This window comes from Dermacentor andersoni, chromosome 6 (genome assembly GCF_023375885.2).
Source record: "Dermacentor andersoni chromosome 6, qqDerAnde1_hic_scaffold, whole genome shotgun sequence".
NCBI lineage: Eukaryota > Metazoa > Arthropoda > Arachnida > Ixodida > Ixodidae > Dermacentor > Dermacentor andersoni.
Genome location: NC_092819.1, coordinates 77,470,137 through 77,485,974, shown reverse-complemented (window position 1 = coordinate 77,485,974; position 15,838 = coordinate 77,470,137). Strand labels below are relative to the sequence as shown.

At 43.9% G+C, this 15,838-nt stretch overlaps 1 protein-coding gene across 3 annotated transcripts in view; it reads right to left on the bottom strand.

The window, feature by feature from the left end:
- SIDL (SIDL trafficking protein particle complex subunit 10) overlaps positions 1–15,838 on the bottom strand; it is a 103,215-nt gene that overhangs the window by 66,314 nt on the left and 21,063 nt on the right. For all 3 annotated transcript variants that reach the window (XM_055066404.2, XM_055066405.2, XM_050171137.3), the window contains 3 exons: positions 14,873–15,008; positions 9,096–9,295; positions 4,577–4,757 (listed from right to left, as the gene is read on the bottom strand). In XM_055066404.2, coding sequence (XP_054922379.1) covers positions 4,577–4,757; positions 9,096–9,295; positions 14,873–15,008 — 517 coding nt within the window. The remainder of the gene's footprint in view (positions 1–4,576; positions 4,758–9,095; positions 9,296–14,872; positions 15,009–15,838) is intronic.

Below are 15,838 nucleotides of genomic sequence, written 5' to 3'. Positions count from 1 at the left end.
GATACCCGTTCGATCGTCCAGGTATCGAAACAAAGAGAAATATCAGTGATATCAGGTTTGTTCCTGGGCATAAAAACAATAAACTTAGTTTTAGAAACAGTTATTTCAAGTTGATTGACAGAAAACCAAACTGCAAAATATCCAACATGCAAAATATGCAAATGTACGAAAAATATTTTTCATCGATATAATGTCTGTCAAATAGAATCAAGCACTTTATTCCCTCTAAAGCTGAAGAAATAGCTAAGTTGTCCTAAATAACAATGAGGTTTTTCAGTTTAATAGTGGGCCATACTGTACTTAATGACTAGAAAGCTTTGCTTCCCAGTTTTCTTCCAGGAAACAGGAAGGTTTTTCCATCTTTATGGCAAGTGGTTTCTGCGGGTTACCGTATTTACTCAAATCTAACATGCACTTTCTTTCCGATAAGACTGGTCCAAAAATTGTGTGCGCATTAGAATCGAGTACGACCCTAAATTTGCGTTACCATATCACCATCGGCATTTCAAAATGCCCGTCTCGTGCACGCTTCGAGCCTAGCTGTCGTAGCTTCCTCCATGGGCTGTATTACGTATCATTCCCTTAGGCAATGCCTCCTTTGGTTTAGGTTAGTGCACCGTCCGTATTCCCGCTTCCTGCGTTTGTTTTATCACCACGGAAGTGCCGACTGCAAAGACATGCCGAGTTCATCATGATGCGGCAATTAAAAGGAAAGCGATCACGTGTGTAGAGACGGACGGAAATCGGTCCGCATCAAGGGCGTTCGGAGTTCCAGAAACTTTCGTGCAGGACTGGCGCAAAGAGGAGAGGCGTTCTACACCAGCGGCTGCTAGATATGGCGCGACCGCGCGGCCTCTATCTTGAAAGCGATTTGCGATGGAGAAAAGAGTCTATGCATCTAGGTGCGCCGTGCTGTGTTCTCGTCTCTTAGTTCGCGTTGAAGCGAGAGGCCGCACAAAGGTCAATTCCCTTGCTCCTGCTACCACACTTCCTCGCTCCAGCGTTTTGATAAAGAGCTTCCACGGTCATTGAGTGAGACGTGTTCATGTTTGCTTGTGCGCGCGAGACACCATGCTTGTTGTTTATCTAGTAAGCGAATGTTTAAAAGGTTACACGGCCGATAAAACTACTATCCTTACTTTTCGTATAGCTGTCTACTAATTTACTATCAAAATCAATGCTTCACCTTTCGGAAGAAACTGCGACTTTATTTATCGCAACTTTAGTGCATTGGGAGTAAATCTTTGTTTGTTTTTTTTTTTCAAAATGAGAGAAAGTTGTATATATGTATGGAGGAATGAGGTACACAGTACTGTAAAGGACTTTTCTTTTTTTTAGGCCACGGTAAACATGTGTGCGTTACAATCGAGAGCGTTTTTCCCCCCCTTCTTTTGGTCACGGAAAAGGAGCGTGCGTTACAATCGAGGGCGCGTTAGAATCAAGTAAATACAGTATCATCACCTCGTTAAGGCCTATCCACACGACAGACAAAAGCACGGAATGCTCATCACATGACACCACCGCTCTGCATGGTCATCGGTGCCACACGGGCCGACCGCGGTTGGCACTAACAATAAATGGTTCTCAAATCGGGAAGTGTGCAGTGCCCCCCCCCCCCCCCCTCCAGCCCAGCTCGTCGCCCATTTTTTTTTTATTTCCTTCACGTCCATCTGCTGTCTGTGTAAATGTATCTGCAGCTAGGGGGCAGGGTACTAGACACATTACATTTTCAAGCCCAATGTAAATCAAAAGGTCGTTGTCCTCAAGGCTAAGAGAAGACACCACTGTGTGCCCATGCAGTGTTTCGTAAAGATGACGACTAATGATGGCGTAAAGATGAATAGCATTCATCCCATACACTCATGCAAGCACATGTGCCAAGTTCGTCTCTGTGCTCGCATGTGGGGAGAAAGCTCCGAATTGTGAAAATCTGTGTGCGTGGAACACTGAACACGCATATAGCTAATCGGTCCGATCTTCGCACATGCTTCCATGCTTTCCATAAATGCTGCTTTTGTGCTTCCCTCTGTTCACATAGTGTTAAACATTTCAATTGATCCGGTCGAACTGGTTGAACCTTGTACCAATAGATATAGCGCCTTGTAGGATTGCTGCACACGTCAAGGCACCAACCACGGCTGGGTTCAAAAGACCGAATATTCGAGAAATCGAATGCTAGATATTCAATTTGCAAATTCTATTATTTAGATGCTCACTATTCAATTCGAAATCAAGTAGTCAAGTACTTGCACACCCCTGCCTAGCAAGTTTCAAGAACATTTCCTAAACCAAAAGAGCGAAAATATGAGGGGAAAAAAAAATGTACAGCGCGAAGGACAAGGATTGTGAGAGATGACACACACTGCACAGTGTTTGTCGTCTCTTGCAGTCCTTGTCTCTCGCGTTGTGCATTTTTACCATGTTTTTTACCACGTTTTTACCACATTTTTTTACATTTTTACCATGTTCGTTTTTGCTACGAATTACCAACTAGCCCAAGCAACCACCCTAGTTCACGAGAAAGAACATTGGAATCTTTGACATCATGATGATGTACCAGTACTGATGTCGCAGTATAAAATTCAGAAAAAAGATGTTTTGCCTACATTTTGAATAATAATATTATGAACTAGGGGCGTGTGAATACCACACAATAGATGCCAAATCGAAAATCGAATCGAATCAAGACAAAAAAGCCAAATAGAATATCGAATATCAGAATATTTAACACAAACTTTTAGGCTTCCAAATTTTGTGCAAGAAACACAGTGCTACACAAGCTCGGGAGGCTAATCTCATTACTTAACAAGAATCTTGCTGGTTGTTAGTAACTTAGGTACATGCTTATCAAGATGCATAGTATGCTCTACTCTATTTAAAGGGAACACCAAATTAGTATGCAAATACTGATAACAACTCAGTTTGTAACGAAGGTCTGGAGAATACTTTTTATCAATAGAATGTCTGTCAAACAGAATCATGTGCTTTTTTTCCTTCTGAAGCTGAAGAAATAGTGAAGTTGTCCTATGTACCAATGACATCTTCAGTTTAATAGTGGGCTATACTGCACTTAATGGCAATCGGTTATCAACAGCTTGTTAAGGTCAATCTGAGCGACAAACAAAAGGGGGGAATGCGCATCACATCACTCAGCACTGCTCAGCAAAGTCGTCAGCGTCACACGTGGCAACAGTAAGGAGTTCTCAAATCGGGAAGCCCACAGCAAGTTTGCAGGAGGTCCCCCCCATTTTTTTGTCTGCGTCCATCTGCCGTCTGTGTAAATGTATCTGCAGCCGGAGGTCAGTGCACTGTCACATATTTTGAAGCTCGTTATGTAAATCCAAAGCTAGTCTTGTGATGTGTCACTCGAACCTACGAAAAAAGACTGTTGTGCGCCTACGAACAGCATTAGGAACGAGGGGCCACCGTATGGTATTTCGCAAAGATGACGGCCGTGAACATGCAATAGTCATCTCATGCAACTGCTTTCTTTGGTGAGGCAGTTAGTCGGCTTCTGAGGGTTGTACGACCACTGTGAATAGATCTGTGTTGATTCGGTATTAAAACAACTTTAGTCGCCAACTTCCGACGATGCAGATCCTTAAGAGGCCTAACGAGCCAGACAGTGTGGCCAATAGTGTAGCCATGATGAAAATTCACCGCCGGCCAGTATGATAACAGGCTGCAAACCGTCGCAGAAAGCTTGCCGCCAATATGTTCCTAGGGCTGGCTCATCAGTGATTGGTTGCAAGATCGCACATATGGCAGACTGACGGCCATTGAAGCGGCGTTCGGGTGCACGGTTGACCAACTGGGAACTACCATGAGCACGTATTTCAAATTCATCTGTGTGCTCGAATGTGGGTAGAAAGCTCCAAACTGCATAAATTTGTGTGCGTAAACACTAAGCTTGCATATTCAATGCGATCAGCGTGCTTTCAGGTGGCTAATCAGTCCGATCTTCACACATGCTTCCATACTTTCCATACATGCTGCTTTTATTGTTTACCCCATTTGCATAGCATTAGTCATTTCAATCACTCTGGTCGACCTGGCAGAACCTTGTACCAATAAAGATTGCATGCCGTGGGAACATTGCACACACACCGACCACGACTGGGTTATTCTCTGAAAGTGTCGATAATGAAAAAATTGAATACTTGAGAAATCAAATATTTAATATTTGATTTACAAATCAAATTATTCAAATGCAAGCACACATTTAGATGTAGTCGTGATTTATCACAGAGATCAAGGAAAACAAAAGCGCTCTGATCAACAGCAAAGCAGGGCAACCACAAGCATCATCAACAGTCTTCTTTTTTATAATCTGCCGGTGTTCGTATATAATACTACGAAACGTTCTCTATTCGATTCGAAATCGAATTTTCATGTATTCGCACACCACTAGTGTAACCCTTTTTCTGTCAAATGAATGAAGATAGAGTTTTAAAATACTACTTTATCAGCGAAAAATCTTTCTGCTCTTAAGTGTCCCTTTCCGAAATCACGTCCAACAATCGCAGCATGTCCCAACATGTCCGCACCCTAATCGTTAGGCTCCCTTGCTGCATACCTGCAGGAAAAAGAAGTGCAGAAAAGACCAGTTGGGCACGGTTCGCCTCTCCCGCTGCGTCCGTATCAGCTCCTCATAACGGCCCAGGAGGCGCCCTGTGGCATGCAACAAAAGCTGCCGCAGGCGCCCCAGCAGCGCCGCCTGAACCGACCCGCTTGAGTCTGCATACACCTGCACACACCTGCAAGGGAGCCAGGTATAGCCCATTGAACGGTTACAACGTGAAGAGGACAAAATGACAAGGAACGAACAGAGAATAGACTAATCAAAAAGCACAGTAGACTCATCTCAATCCAAACTCCAAGTTACATTACCATAGAGTTTTGTTTGAATTAACTGAAATTTTAAATATGCTATGAAACAGAGCTACAGGTTGTTACATGAACATATGTACAAACAACCGCAATTCTGCCTAGAGCACTCGATTGCACTGCAGCAAAGGAAACATATTAATCACAGTAGCTATGAAATTCAAGGCACATGGCTGAGTAACATGTGGCTCCCATCTCCATTTAATTGCTGGTGCCCATCAGTATGTCGTTCTCTCAAATGGAGTCGCAATGCAAAATAATTGTTCAGTTTCGTTTGCATCACAGCACACCACTCAAGTGCTCCAGAAAGAACTGTGTACATCTGTGCAAGACTGACCAACTGGCAATTTGCCAACACTGGGTTCCAAAGCAGAGAGGACAGAATGACTATGTTGGTGGCTACTTGTAGTTGCCTCTGTGAACATTAACAGGAGCCTGAATATCAAACATTGCCATGCTTTAGCTACTAAAAGGATTACCTCCAATCAGCTGTTTCTATCCATGCCTGCTGTGCCTTAAAAGGCCAAAACGCTCTGCATTAATGAGAACTTGTTTAAACTAACTGGCTTGAAAACAATTTGGGCAAACCAAATTTCCTTGATTAAATTAACTGATAACTCAGTCATAACGGTTGACAAATCATAAGCTGATAAATAATACCATAAAACCTCATTAATTCAACCCTTGCTACTTCAGAAAATCAGCTCATTCGAACTCGTCCTCTGGTCCTGGCAGGTGCATGCATTATTTAATGCAGTCAAACTCTCGTTAATTTGGGCGTACACTCAAACCTTGTCATAACGAGGTTGAAGGGGGAGCCGAAATTACTTAATTATATCCGTTACTTCGTTACGTCCATTATTGCCATTCACTGCAATATATCCCCAATGGGGTTCACTATTGTAAACATGGAAATAAGAAGATGGCATTGTGGCTAGCGGAACCGCTACACGACCACGCATGTGATGAAATTTGAATAAAACAACAAAACAATCTCCTTCGTGTGCAACACATGACTTCTTGGCAGCTGATGTAACAGCCTTTAGACAGCTGCCTTCTGTTCCATTGTGATGGTCTTTCGTGTCCCCTCTCCCCTTGGCTCGTCGCGGTCGAGCAGCACGTGACACACAACACAGCGCTTCGTTATGTGATCGAGGAAGAAAGTTAACTTGGCTTGGCCAGCTCATAGCCTCCGAGATCGCACTGGTAGCAATGCGATCTATGAGGCCATGCCCAGATGCCAGCCCATGCGGCATGCTGCAGAGAGAAGTGAATGCACGGCTTGGGCGCGACCACTAAAATTTCACCGGGGAGATCTCGGAAACCAGGTCGCGGCACACCATAGATAAAGAGAGAAGTGAATGCACTAATCCTTCACACCGCTGCACTTATCCACACAGCATGGCACGACTTGCGCAGGATTGTGCGGGACCCCCGAGTCTGTATCGGGGAGATCTCGGAGATGCACCCAGCTGTGTTACGCAGTAGAAGCGAATGCACCTATCTTTTGCACAGCCGCGCGGAGTGGTGCCACTCGTGTAGCCAGGCACGCGCAAGAGAGAGAGAGGTCCGTCGAGAAGTGCGATAGTGAGCCGTTGCTCGTGCACAGCTACGCACAGCAGTGTTTCTCGATGGTGCATTCAATGCGGGAGTTTTCAACTGCTGCGGCGAATGGGTGCAGAACCCTGCATAAGGCTATGTATTCAGCGTGCAACGGTTGGGCATTTTTTGGTTTCAGAGATGAATCTAGTTTGTTATATCTGTTGGCAGGACAATTGCACTTCATTATAAAGAGGTTTTAAATATGTGGATCTCTATGGAGATTTCAAGGGGAATTTCAATTACTTCATTATAACCATTACTTTGTTATATCCCATTTCACTACAATGAGGTTCAAGTGTATTTGGCTGGAAATTGGTTAATAATAATCGGACAACTCTGAGCTCGGAGAGCATGGAGCGCCTCAAGAGAGCAAGAATGGCACCAGCATACAACCAAAACGAAGTGGCAGAGTTCGCATCGACACAGACATTGGTGGAAATCGTATCTGTATGAGAGTAACACAGGAACGCTTTGTGCTTCTTTTGCCTTTAAAGCCTTTCTTCTTGCGTTTACCGCTGTGCATAGGCCGCGTGCCTTCCTAACTACATAGTCATCATTTATGATTGCGTTGATAGCAACCGCGGTTTCGTCCACAGTTGTTGCACCAAACGGTAGTCTTGTTTTGACTCGGTGCATGCGTTCCCATGCCTTCAGAACTCCAAGGTCGCCACCCACACTGGCGCCGATGGCAGCCGCAGTTTTGTCTGCAGTGGTTACGGCAAACAGTTTTGATTTGACTCAGTTCAAAGCTGTCGAGAATGAAGAGCACTGGCTACATCGCAATGAATAGACAATCTGTTGACGAGCTCAGGGGCAAAAAAAAGAATAACTGGGTTGTGCGTGCAGATGGAAAAGTGCGTCTCAGATGAAGGCATGGCAGCACTAGGAAAGAAGTTGCCAGGCCATTGCCGCTGCAAGAGCCAATCAGTGATGAGATGATGTGAATTGCAGTTTCTGCACTGCTATTGTGCAGAATAGAAACAGGACTTGCTAATTCCTAAAGTAAATAAAAGCGAGTTGGCATAGTAAGCATTTGTTTATTGCTTTCTTGATACCCTCGATAATTTGACATTCAGTTAATTTTTTTCAGTTCGGTGAAATGTGAATTAATGAGTTTTTACTGTAGCGCACTGAATGAATATCAGGAGAGGATAACTTACTTGAATTCTAAAAATAAGAAGATGCACAATTACGGTTATAACAAAACCTGATTTTACATACAGTGATTTCAGCCAAAGGCCTAACGGAAGTACTACTAGCACACATAAATGCCATATTCCCACAAATATAACACAGCAATGAAAATAACACAAGGATGAACTTTTTGATAAATCAGAAAAGATACATATTAACAACATTACAATGATAACATGAACCACTGCTATTGTAATGCATGCTAAACAAGCTACTGGTGTCAACATTCCTACAAGCGTGGACTGCAGTTACCTTGTAGATCACTCATTGCACTATGCTAGAAGGTGGCAACAGGGCTGTAATGCAGTGACCCTCAGGTTCAAAAGCATGACTGCCAGGGCAGCTGTGCTTGTACAGACACGGCCTCGTGGGTATGCATCGCAGTGGAGCGTACCTTCAGACCGTTCTGTTCAGACCTTTCCCCTGCGATTCACTTAAAGCGCTTTTGCAGTTGTGTGCCATAACAAGTGCTGGTGGGTCAGTTTTAACGCGATAGCGTTAAGGAGCCCGTGTCACAAAAAATCCGGCGTCCAGCATTGGACGTCGCATCGGCAAAAAGATTTTCTAACCACGTATACCCAGGCCTTCCATATGATGCAAGGAATTGACTTAACTAATTGAATTTCTTAAGCTAAAATGCATAGAAAGATCGTAAAATACGACTTGCACAGAACCTACAGACATGATAGCTCTTGGATTGTAATTTGACTATGCTGTACATGAAAACGTAATTCTGCTACGCGAAAACTCAAAGAAACCCCTTCACACACACAAACCAGCCACAGTGTTCACAGACTGGACACAGGGTCCACCATTTCGTGCTCGCCGTCGCGATGGCTGTCTTGGGGGCCATGGAGCAGCAAGCCCGGTTCCATGTAGTATTAACTCCAGCTGGCGCTCGCCTCCGCCACATCACGGCCCACGCAAGAGGCCATTGTTCCACCACAAAGTTCACCTTCATGCATAGCGTTCCCAGCAAGCATTTCCAGGTAAACATTATGGCTACAGTTAAGGATCTTTGAATGCTATTGCGTTCCACTTTTAAAGGCAAAGCTTAAGCGTCCTCCAAATTTTTTTCCCTACTCTACACCACCAAGAGGTCAGAATTAAATGTCTGACCTTCTCCAACTTTGATCCAACTGCAACAGATGTTAAGTCATGTGCAAGTGAAAGTAATCACCCAAATCAATCACTTGACAACAGAGCCTCCTTGTTTGCACGTGCACGATGGGCATTGAGATAGCAGAACTACTGCACGAGATTTCTAGGTGATTCAGGTTCACGTCCTAAAGGAGAGCAAACTTCCATTTCTGCAAATGATACCACTCCTGAAATGGCCCCATTTCATAATCCACTGTTTAAAAGCATTCAGTATGTGCCCAGCCTAACAAATCAGTCGAAAGTCTACAAACCGATCGAAATTCTTGCTGGGGAAGTCAGCACGCATGCGGTCGAAGACAGTCGCCCGTGATAGGAGCTTGGCCTTGTTGGCACGCCGCGCATCTGTCAGCTCCACGGCGATCAGCATCCAGTCACAGATTCCGGCCTCCTTGAGCTGAGACATCCACTCGATAATTTCATCTCGCACACGAGACCGGTACGTTTCCAGGTCCTGTGATAAAGGGACAGAAGGATAGCTGATCTTTGGACATGTATAGAGAGGTCATGCTTTGTAGGCAAGACATGTTAAGAGTGTTCAGACACTCTAAAGAACATATGCAAAGTGACTAGAGACACAGTACTTGTGCATGCACATGCACCATGCTTTGCTTACCTGCATAACACTGCAGCAGCTTAAGAACAGAAGTTTCTCATTTTAAGTTTACTTCTAGGCTTTCTTTTTTTTTTCTGGAAATACTATACCACTGTTAATCAGACAGTTGAATATATAAATTTATTTATCATGTTCCTAACCTTTCTTTATTTTTCAGTCTTCTCCTATTCACTAGTCTCAGTTACTAAACCAAGGTCCCCAGCATGACACCCCACTTTCAATGTACACATTTTTTAGACTCGTGCACATATAATCGGCCACTTTTCTCCATTCCATTGTGTTCGCAAACCTGTCATGATCACAAACCCGTCATGTGATGTACTGCCGTAACTTGCATAACTTTGATGGTCCTATGAACTGGAATTAAACTATAAGGAAGTGGGTATTATTAAATTATTTACTGTGTACCTGCAGCTTGTGCATTGAGCATAGTTAAGCGACTGTATGATACAGAAAGAAATAAAAAGCTACACTCAAATTTTTCATACTTGTACTCTTAGTACAGTTTTCAGTTTTTATCTCTTCTAACTGGATGTCCCAATTTCGCAACATACCAAATGATAGTTCCTATTGGGGGTGAGTTCCACCACTGGAAAAGCTGGTGCCACCGTCGGCGTGACATGGCATGAGGGATCACGTGGACACAGCGGCCGCGTCAGCTGCTTCGGAAGAGCCGAAGCGAGCTGGAAACGAAAGTTTAAAGTCCCATCTTCGCTGCGGTTCTGATTAAGTGGTGAGGCTTTACCGCCTTGGGAGTCTGCTTGACAACATTTGAAATCTCTATATAGGTAGTGGCTGCCTTTGGAGGCGTGCAGCATGGTAAACTGCTGGTCAGTGCCGCAGTGCCGCAGTGCCGAACATATGCAACGGAGCCCGGTGTCAGCCTCATTCACACATAGCCGCAGGACAAGAAGCTGCGTGAAGCTTGGCTCGCGAAACTTAGAACTGGCAAACAGCCATCGGCTACAACTCGGGTAGGCAGCAAGAACAGATGCGAGGAATATTTCTGCTACGGCACCGGGACTGCGATGTTCGGTGAGTACCAAAAAACACACACTGAGACGTTCACCTGCGCTCCCTGCGCGGCTAATGCCATGACGGTTTGGGCTATGAACTTGTTAATGCTAGACACTGGCAAGTACACTGGAAAGGAAAGAGAGTGGTAAGAAGCACATTAAATAAAGGCATGGCATATGGCCATGTTTGTGTTATGAATTGACGCACTGGATTACGAAAAAGAAGCGGCGCGAAATCGCCCGCTGACTGCATACAGTGCAATGCAACTTTAGGAATAATATTGAAACAACCAAGAATTAAGAAGAAAAAAAAAATATTGAATCATCGTGACGGCACATCATAGTCGCTGTAGGCGTCAAAGTCCCTTGTTAAAACGAAATTGTCTTTGAACAGCTCTGATAACGTCCACGCAACAGTGGTTGCTTGTGGACTGTCAGATGCTCATATGCTGCGGCCTAAAGCTCACAGCACGGTGCAAAAATGCTCTCAGTGAAAGCGAAACATTGTGTGCGGGCATGCATGCAGATGCTCAGTCGGTCGCCGCGAACCTGTGCGATTACTGCATGCATTGAGGCTTCGTTCTGTTATGCGCCATTTGGTTATACAGGCCGCCCACTATAAGAACATATTTCACATAGTTTGCGCTCAGCAATTGCTGACCTTTCCCGCAAGAAGCTGGTTCAGGAGACTCCATCACGGCGACCGCGCGCTGTGGCTTTCATTGTGCGTATTCGGTAAAGAGATAGCATCTGTAAACGATTCTGTGCTTTCAGTCTACCCAAGATTATTATTTCGACTGTAATAAAGTTCCCTCATTTTGAGAGTACTTACAGAAACGTACAGGAGGGCTTCCATGCGGTGTTTTTATTAAGCGCCGTAAGCCAAACCTATGAGGAGCGCGCCGGGTGATCACTCATACTACGCAAGGGAGGCGTTTACGACAGATGGCGACTCCGCAAGTCCTCGCCCCCAGTGTCAGGTCAAGACTCACAAGTAGGGGTGTGCGAATACCGAATAGTAGATTTTGAATCGAATCAAGAAAAAAAGATGGATATCAAATCGAACATAAGAATATTTAACCTTTATGTTTCCAAATTCTGTGCAAAAAGCACAGTGCTGTACATGCTCAGAAGGCTCACCACATTGCTTAACAAGAATCTTCATAGCTATCAGTAATTTAGGTACCTATGAATTGAGATGTATGGTATGCTCTACTCTACCAAATATTTTTCCAGACAGAATGTCTATCGAATAGAATCACGTGTTTCTCCCCCTTAAAGCTCAGGAAATAGCAAAGCTGTCCTAAATACCAATGGGGATATTCAGTTTAATAGTGGGCCATACTGTGCTTAACAGCAATCTTCTATCATTTACGAAGTATTGCTTTCCAGTTTTCTTCCAGAAACAGGAAGGTTTTTCCATCTTTATGGTAGGTGTTTTCTGTGGGTTATCGTCAGCTCCTTATAAGGCCAATCTGCGCGACAGACAAAAGTGTGGAATGGCCGTCATGTCCCCTGGCGCCGCTCCGTGCAGTCCTTCTCCACAATAGTAAAGAGTTCTGAAATCAGGAGGCCCATGGCAAGTTCGCGCGACGTAAGCCCCCTCTTCCCCTTTCCCTTTTCTTTCTTCTTACTCTACTTCTTTTTCCTCTTTTTTTTTTTTGTCCACGTCTATATTGCCTTGCTTAGTAACTCAGGGGACCAATTGCAATGCATGCTCACTGACCTGGACAGGCAAAGCAGAAGGGTGAGTCTAAAAATTAATCTGCAGAAAACTGAAGTAATGTTTAACAGTCTCGGAAGAGAACAGCTGTTATGATAGGTAGCAAGGCACTGGAAGTGGTAAGGGAATACATCTCCTTAGGACAGGTAGTGACCGTGGATTCGAATCATGAGACTGAAATAATCAGAAGAATAAGAATGGGTAGGGGTGCATTTGGCAGGCATTCTCAGATCATGAACAGCAGGTTGCCATTATCCCTCAAGAGAAAAGTGTATAACAGCTGTATCTTACCAGTACTCACCTACGGGGCAGAAACTTGGAGGCTTACGAAAAGGGTTCTACTTAAACTGAGGACGACGCAATGAGCTATGGAAAGAAGAACGATGGGTACAATGTTAAGGGGATAAGAAGGGAGCAAATTGGGTGAGGGAGCAAAAACGACTTAATGACATCTTAGTTGAAATCAAGATGAAATGGGCATGGGCAGGGCATGTAACGAGGAGGGAAGATAACCGATGGTCATTAAGGGTTACGGACTGGATACCAAGAGAAGGGAAGCGTAGCAGGGGGCGACAGAAAGTTAGGTGGGCAGATGAGATTAAGAAGTTTGCAGGGACAACATGGCCACAATTAGCACATGACCGGGGTAGTTGGAGAAGTATGGGAGAGGCCTTTGCCCTGCAGTGGGCACAGCCAGGCTGATGATGATGATGATGATCTGCTATCGGTGTTTAATGCATCTGCAGCTGTGGGGCAGCACCCTGTCACATAATATTTTCTAGCCCGCCATGTAAATCCAAAGCATGTGTTGTGACGGGTCACTTGAAGCTATGAAACGAGACCATTGTGTGCTTATGAACGGCGTTCGGAACAAGGAGCCATCATACAGCATTTTGCAAAGATGGCAGCCGTGAACGTGCAATAGTCATCGCATACACTCGCTTTCATTTGTGAGGCAGTCTGCTGGCTTTCTGAGGGCCGTACGGCCACTGTGAATAAATCTGTGTTGATTTGGTATGAAACAGCAACTGTAGTCGTTGACACGCAACGACGCAGCTATAATTAAGAGGCCTAATGGACTAGACAGTGTGGACAATAGTGTAGCAATGACAAAAATTCACCACCGGCCAATGTGATAATGGGCCACAAACCGTCGCGGAAAGCTTGTCGCTATTAATGGGTGGCTTATCAGTGATTGGTCGTAAGATCCCATGCATGGGTTAGATTGACTGCCATTGAAGTGGCCTTCAGGTCCGCAGTTGACCAGCCTGCAACTACCTTGAGCTTCTGTGCCAAGTTTGTCTGTTTGTTCACATGTGGGTAGAAAGCTCCCAACTGCGCGAACCTCTGTGCGTGAATGCTGAACTCATGTATTCGATGCGGTCAGCGTGTCTTCCAGTGGCTAACCAAACCAATCTTCACACATGCTTCTGTGCTTTCCACACGTGCTGCTCTTGTTTTTCTCACTGTTGCATTAATGCATAGCATTAATGGTTTCAGTCAGTTCAAACTTTGTACCGATAAAGATAAAACGTCATGATAATGCTGCACACATCAAGCCACCGGCCACGGCAAGGTCATTCACCGACCGTAATGAAATTGAATGTTAGATATTCAATTCACAAGTTGAATTATTCGGACATTCACCATTCAATTCGAAATTTAATATTCAAGTACTCACACAACCCTACTCATAAGTGACAGAAAGCGAGATTCCCGATTGATGTATAGTCTTGCAGCAAATTACGAGCAAACTGTCAATGCTTGTTTGGAAAACAAAGCTCTGAAGAATTTTCTGTATAGCCATGTCTGTTCAGGTGCTACAAATTCAAAATCGCCTCTGCAATACAAACTGTTTATGAAGCCTCTATAGGTTGCATATTATAGGTTCAAAGGCATTGAGTAGATAAATAAAGTGAAGACGCTATACAAAGGAATTTTTTTACAGTCCGAGCCTGCTGTTTTGTCATACAACACTGAGAAGTTTCACATAGGCAACAAATAGCCTAAATATATTTAGGTATGTCCCCACAGAACAAATGTCTTAAAGGCTATTCACAAATTTTTGATCACACTAAAACTGCCATAAAGTATTAACTAGACAATGTAGAGAAATATGCAGTTAAGCTTCACTTATACATTACACTTCTGCAATAAACAAACAGCCATTCTTACCATACATGGAAGCCCGGTAAGCCAGAAAAGACTCACAAACAGAAAAGGGACGGTGATACTGCCACTAGTTCATGCAACTGGCAGCCATAATGTCATGGATTTTGACAGTGTGCACTTCGGCCTTGTTAAATGTTTAGAGGTAAAGAATGACTACATTGGACTCTAAAGGGACCACACACTCGATCTAGCAAATTTTGAGAACTTTTCCCATGGCAAAATGGTCCATGAATGAAATATTATGTTGAAATCTGCGATGTGCGAACTGGTGCTGAGGTCTCGTCATAAAATTGAAAACAAGGAATTTCAGCTTTCCGTTGGCTCCTGTAATAACCACCATTTTTCTGCCAAATAATATGTGACTAATATACAATTTAAAAGAATATTTTAAACATATAAAATGACTGAGTGTTGCTCTTCAGTGTCATTTCAGGCCATGCTACTGAACCACCACTAGAATGGTAAAGTACACGTCAACAATTGGATGCTCAGAGTTGTGCTTACGTTGCAGTCAGTGCAGTACACATGCAAGTGTGCCTGATCGAGCAGGCGGCCATCTTTCTCTCGAGACAGCTGGGCCACATCATACTCGACAAAGCGACACTCCACCCGCACCGTCTTCGGGCCCCGCCCGTAGGACCTGCATGGTCATGCTCAGTCAGTAAAGTGTTTCCCCCGCTTTTCAGTGCCAACTCCTTTTATCCAGTATTGTCTATACAACGTAAAGCCCTAACCTTAAAGGAGTAATGAGATGACATTTTCAACTTCTCTCTCTTCATTATTGCATAAAATGAAAAGTCCAAATCCCCTAAACAATTCAAGAGATACTCACATGCATCAGAGCACTCTGAATAATTTACTATAATACTTGTTCATACAATCTAGTTTCGGTTTTGCTACCCAGCAGGTGTACATGTCATGATGTAATCATACAATGACTAGCTCTATTCCTGCAATCACTGTGGATAATACATGTGAGTGAAGTCAGAAGAAATGTACACAGCACTGTTGCTTATAAATTTTCTTTTTCTGAGCGATGTCATCATACTAAGCCTCACTGCTACATGATGTCAGCAAACCTTGCTTTGTGTTATAATGTCACGATTATGTCCATGATGCCAGGTCCAGCATTTCAAGACCTGCTTTAGTATCAGATTAAAATGTCTTAAGACCATTTTCCAGCCTTTGCACTTGCTAAGTGCCATCCTTCTGCCACCATCCTTTTGCCTGCAAGAAGCAAGTAACACAGTTTTTTTTACAACTTCAAAAATATGTTTCAGTACTCCTTCAAGTCATCAGCGGCATGCTGCGAGTATCTTCCACAATGACATGGCTGGATGCCAAAACTAGAAAATGTGACAGTTGTGCTTGTACACGTGAACTTTGAGTCTAAATCTTTTCCATTATACAACTTGATTTTACTGAGTATAGGACAGTATTTCCCTTCGACATTATGTATCAACAATATCC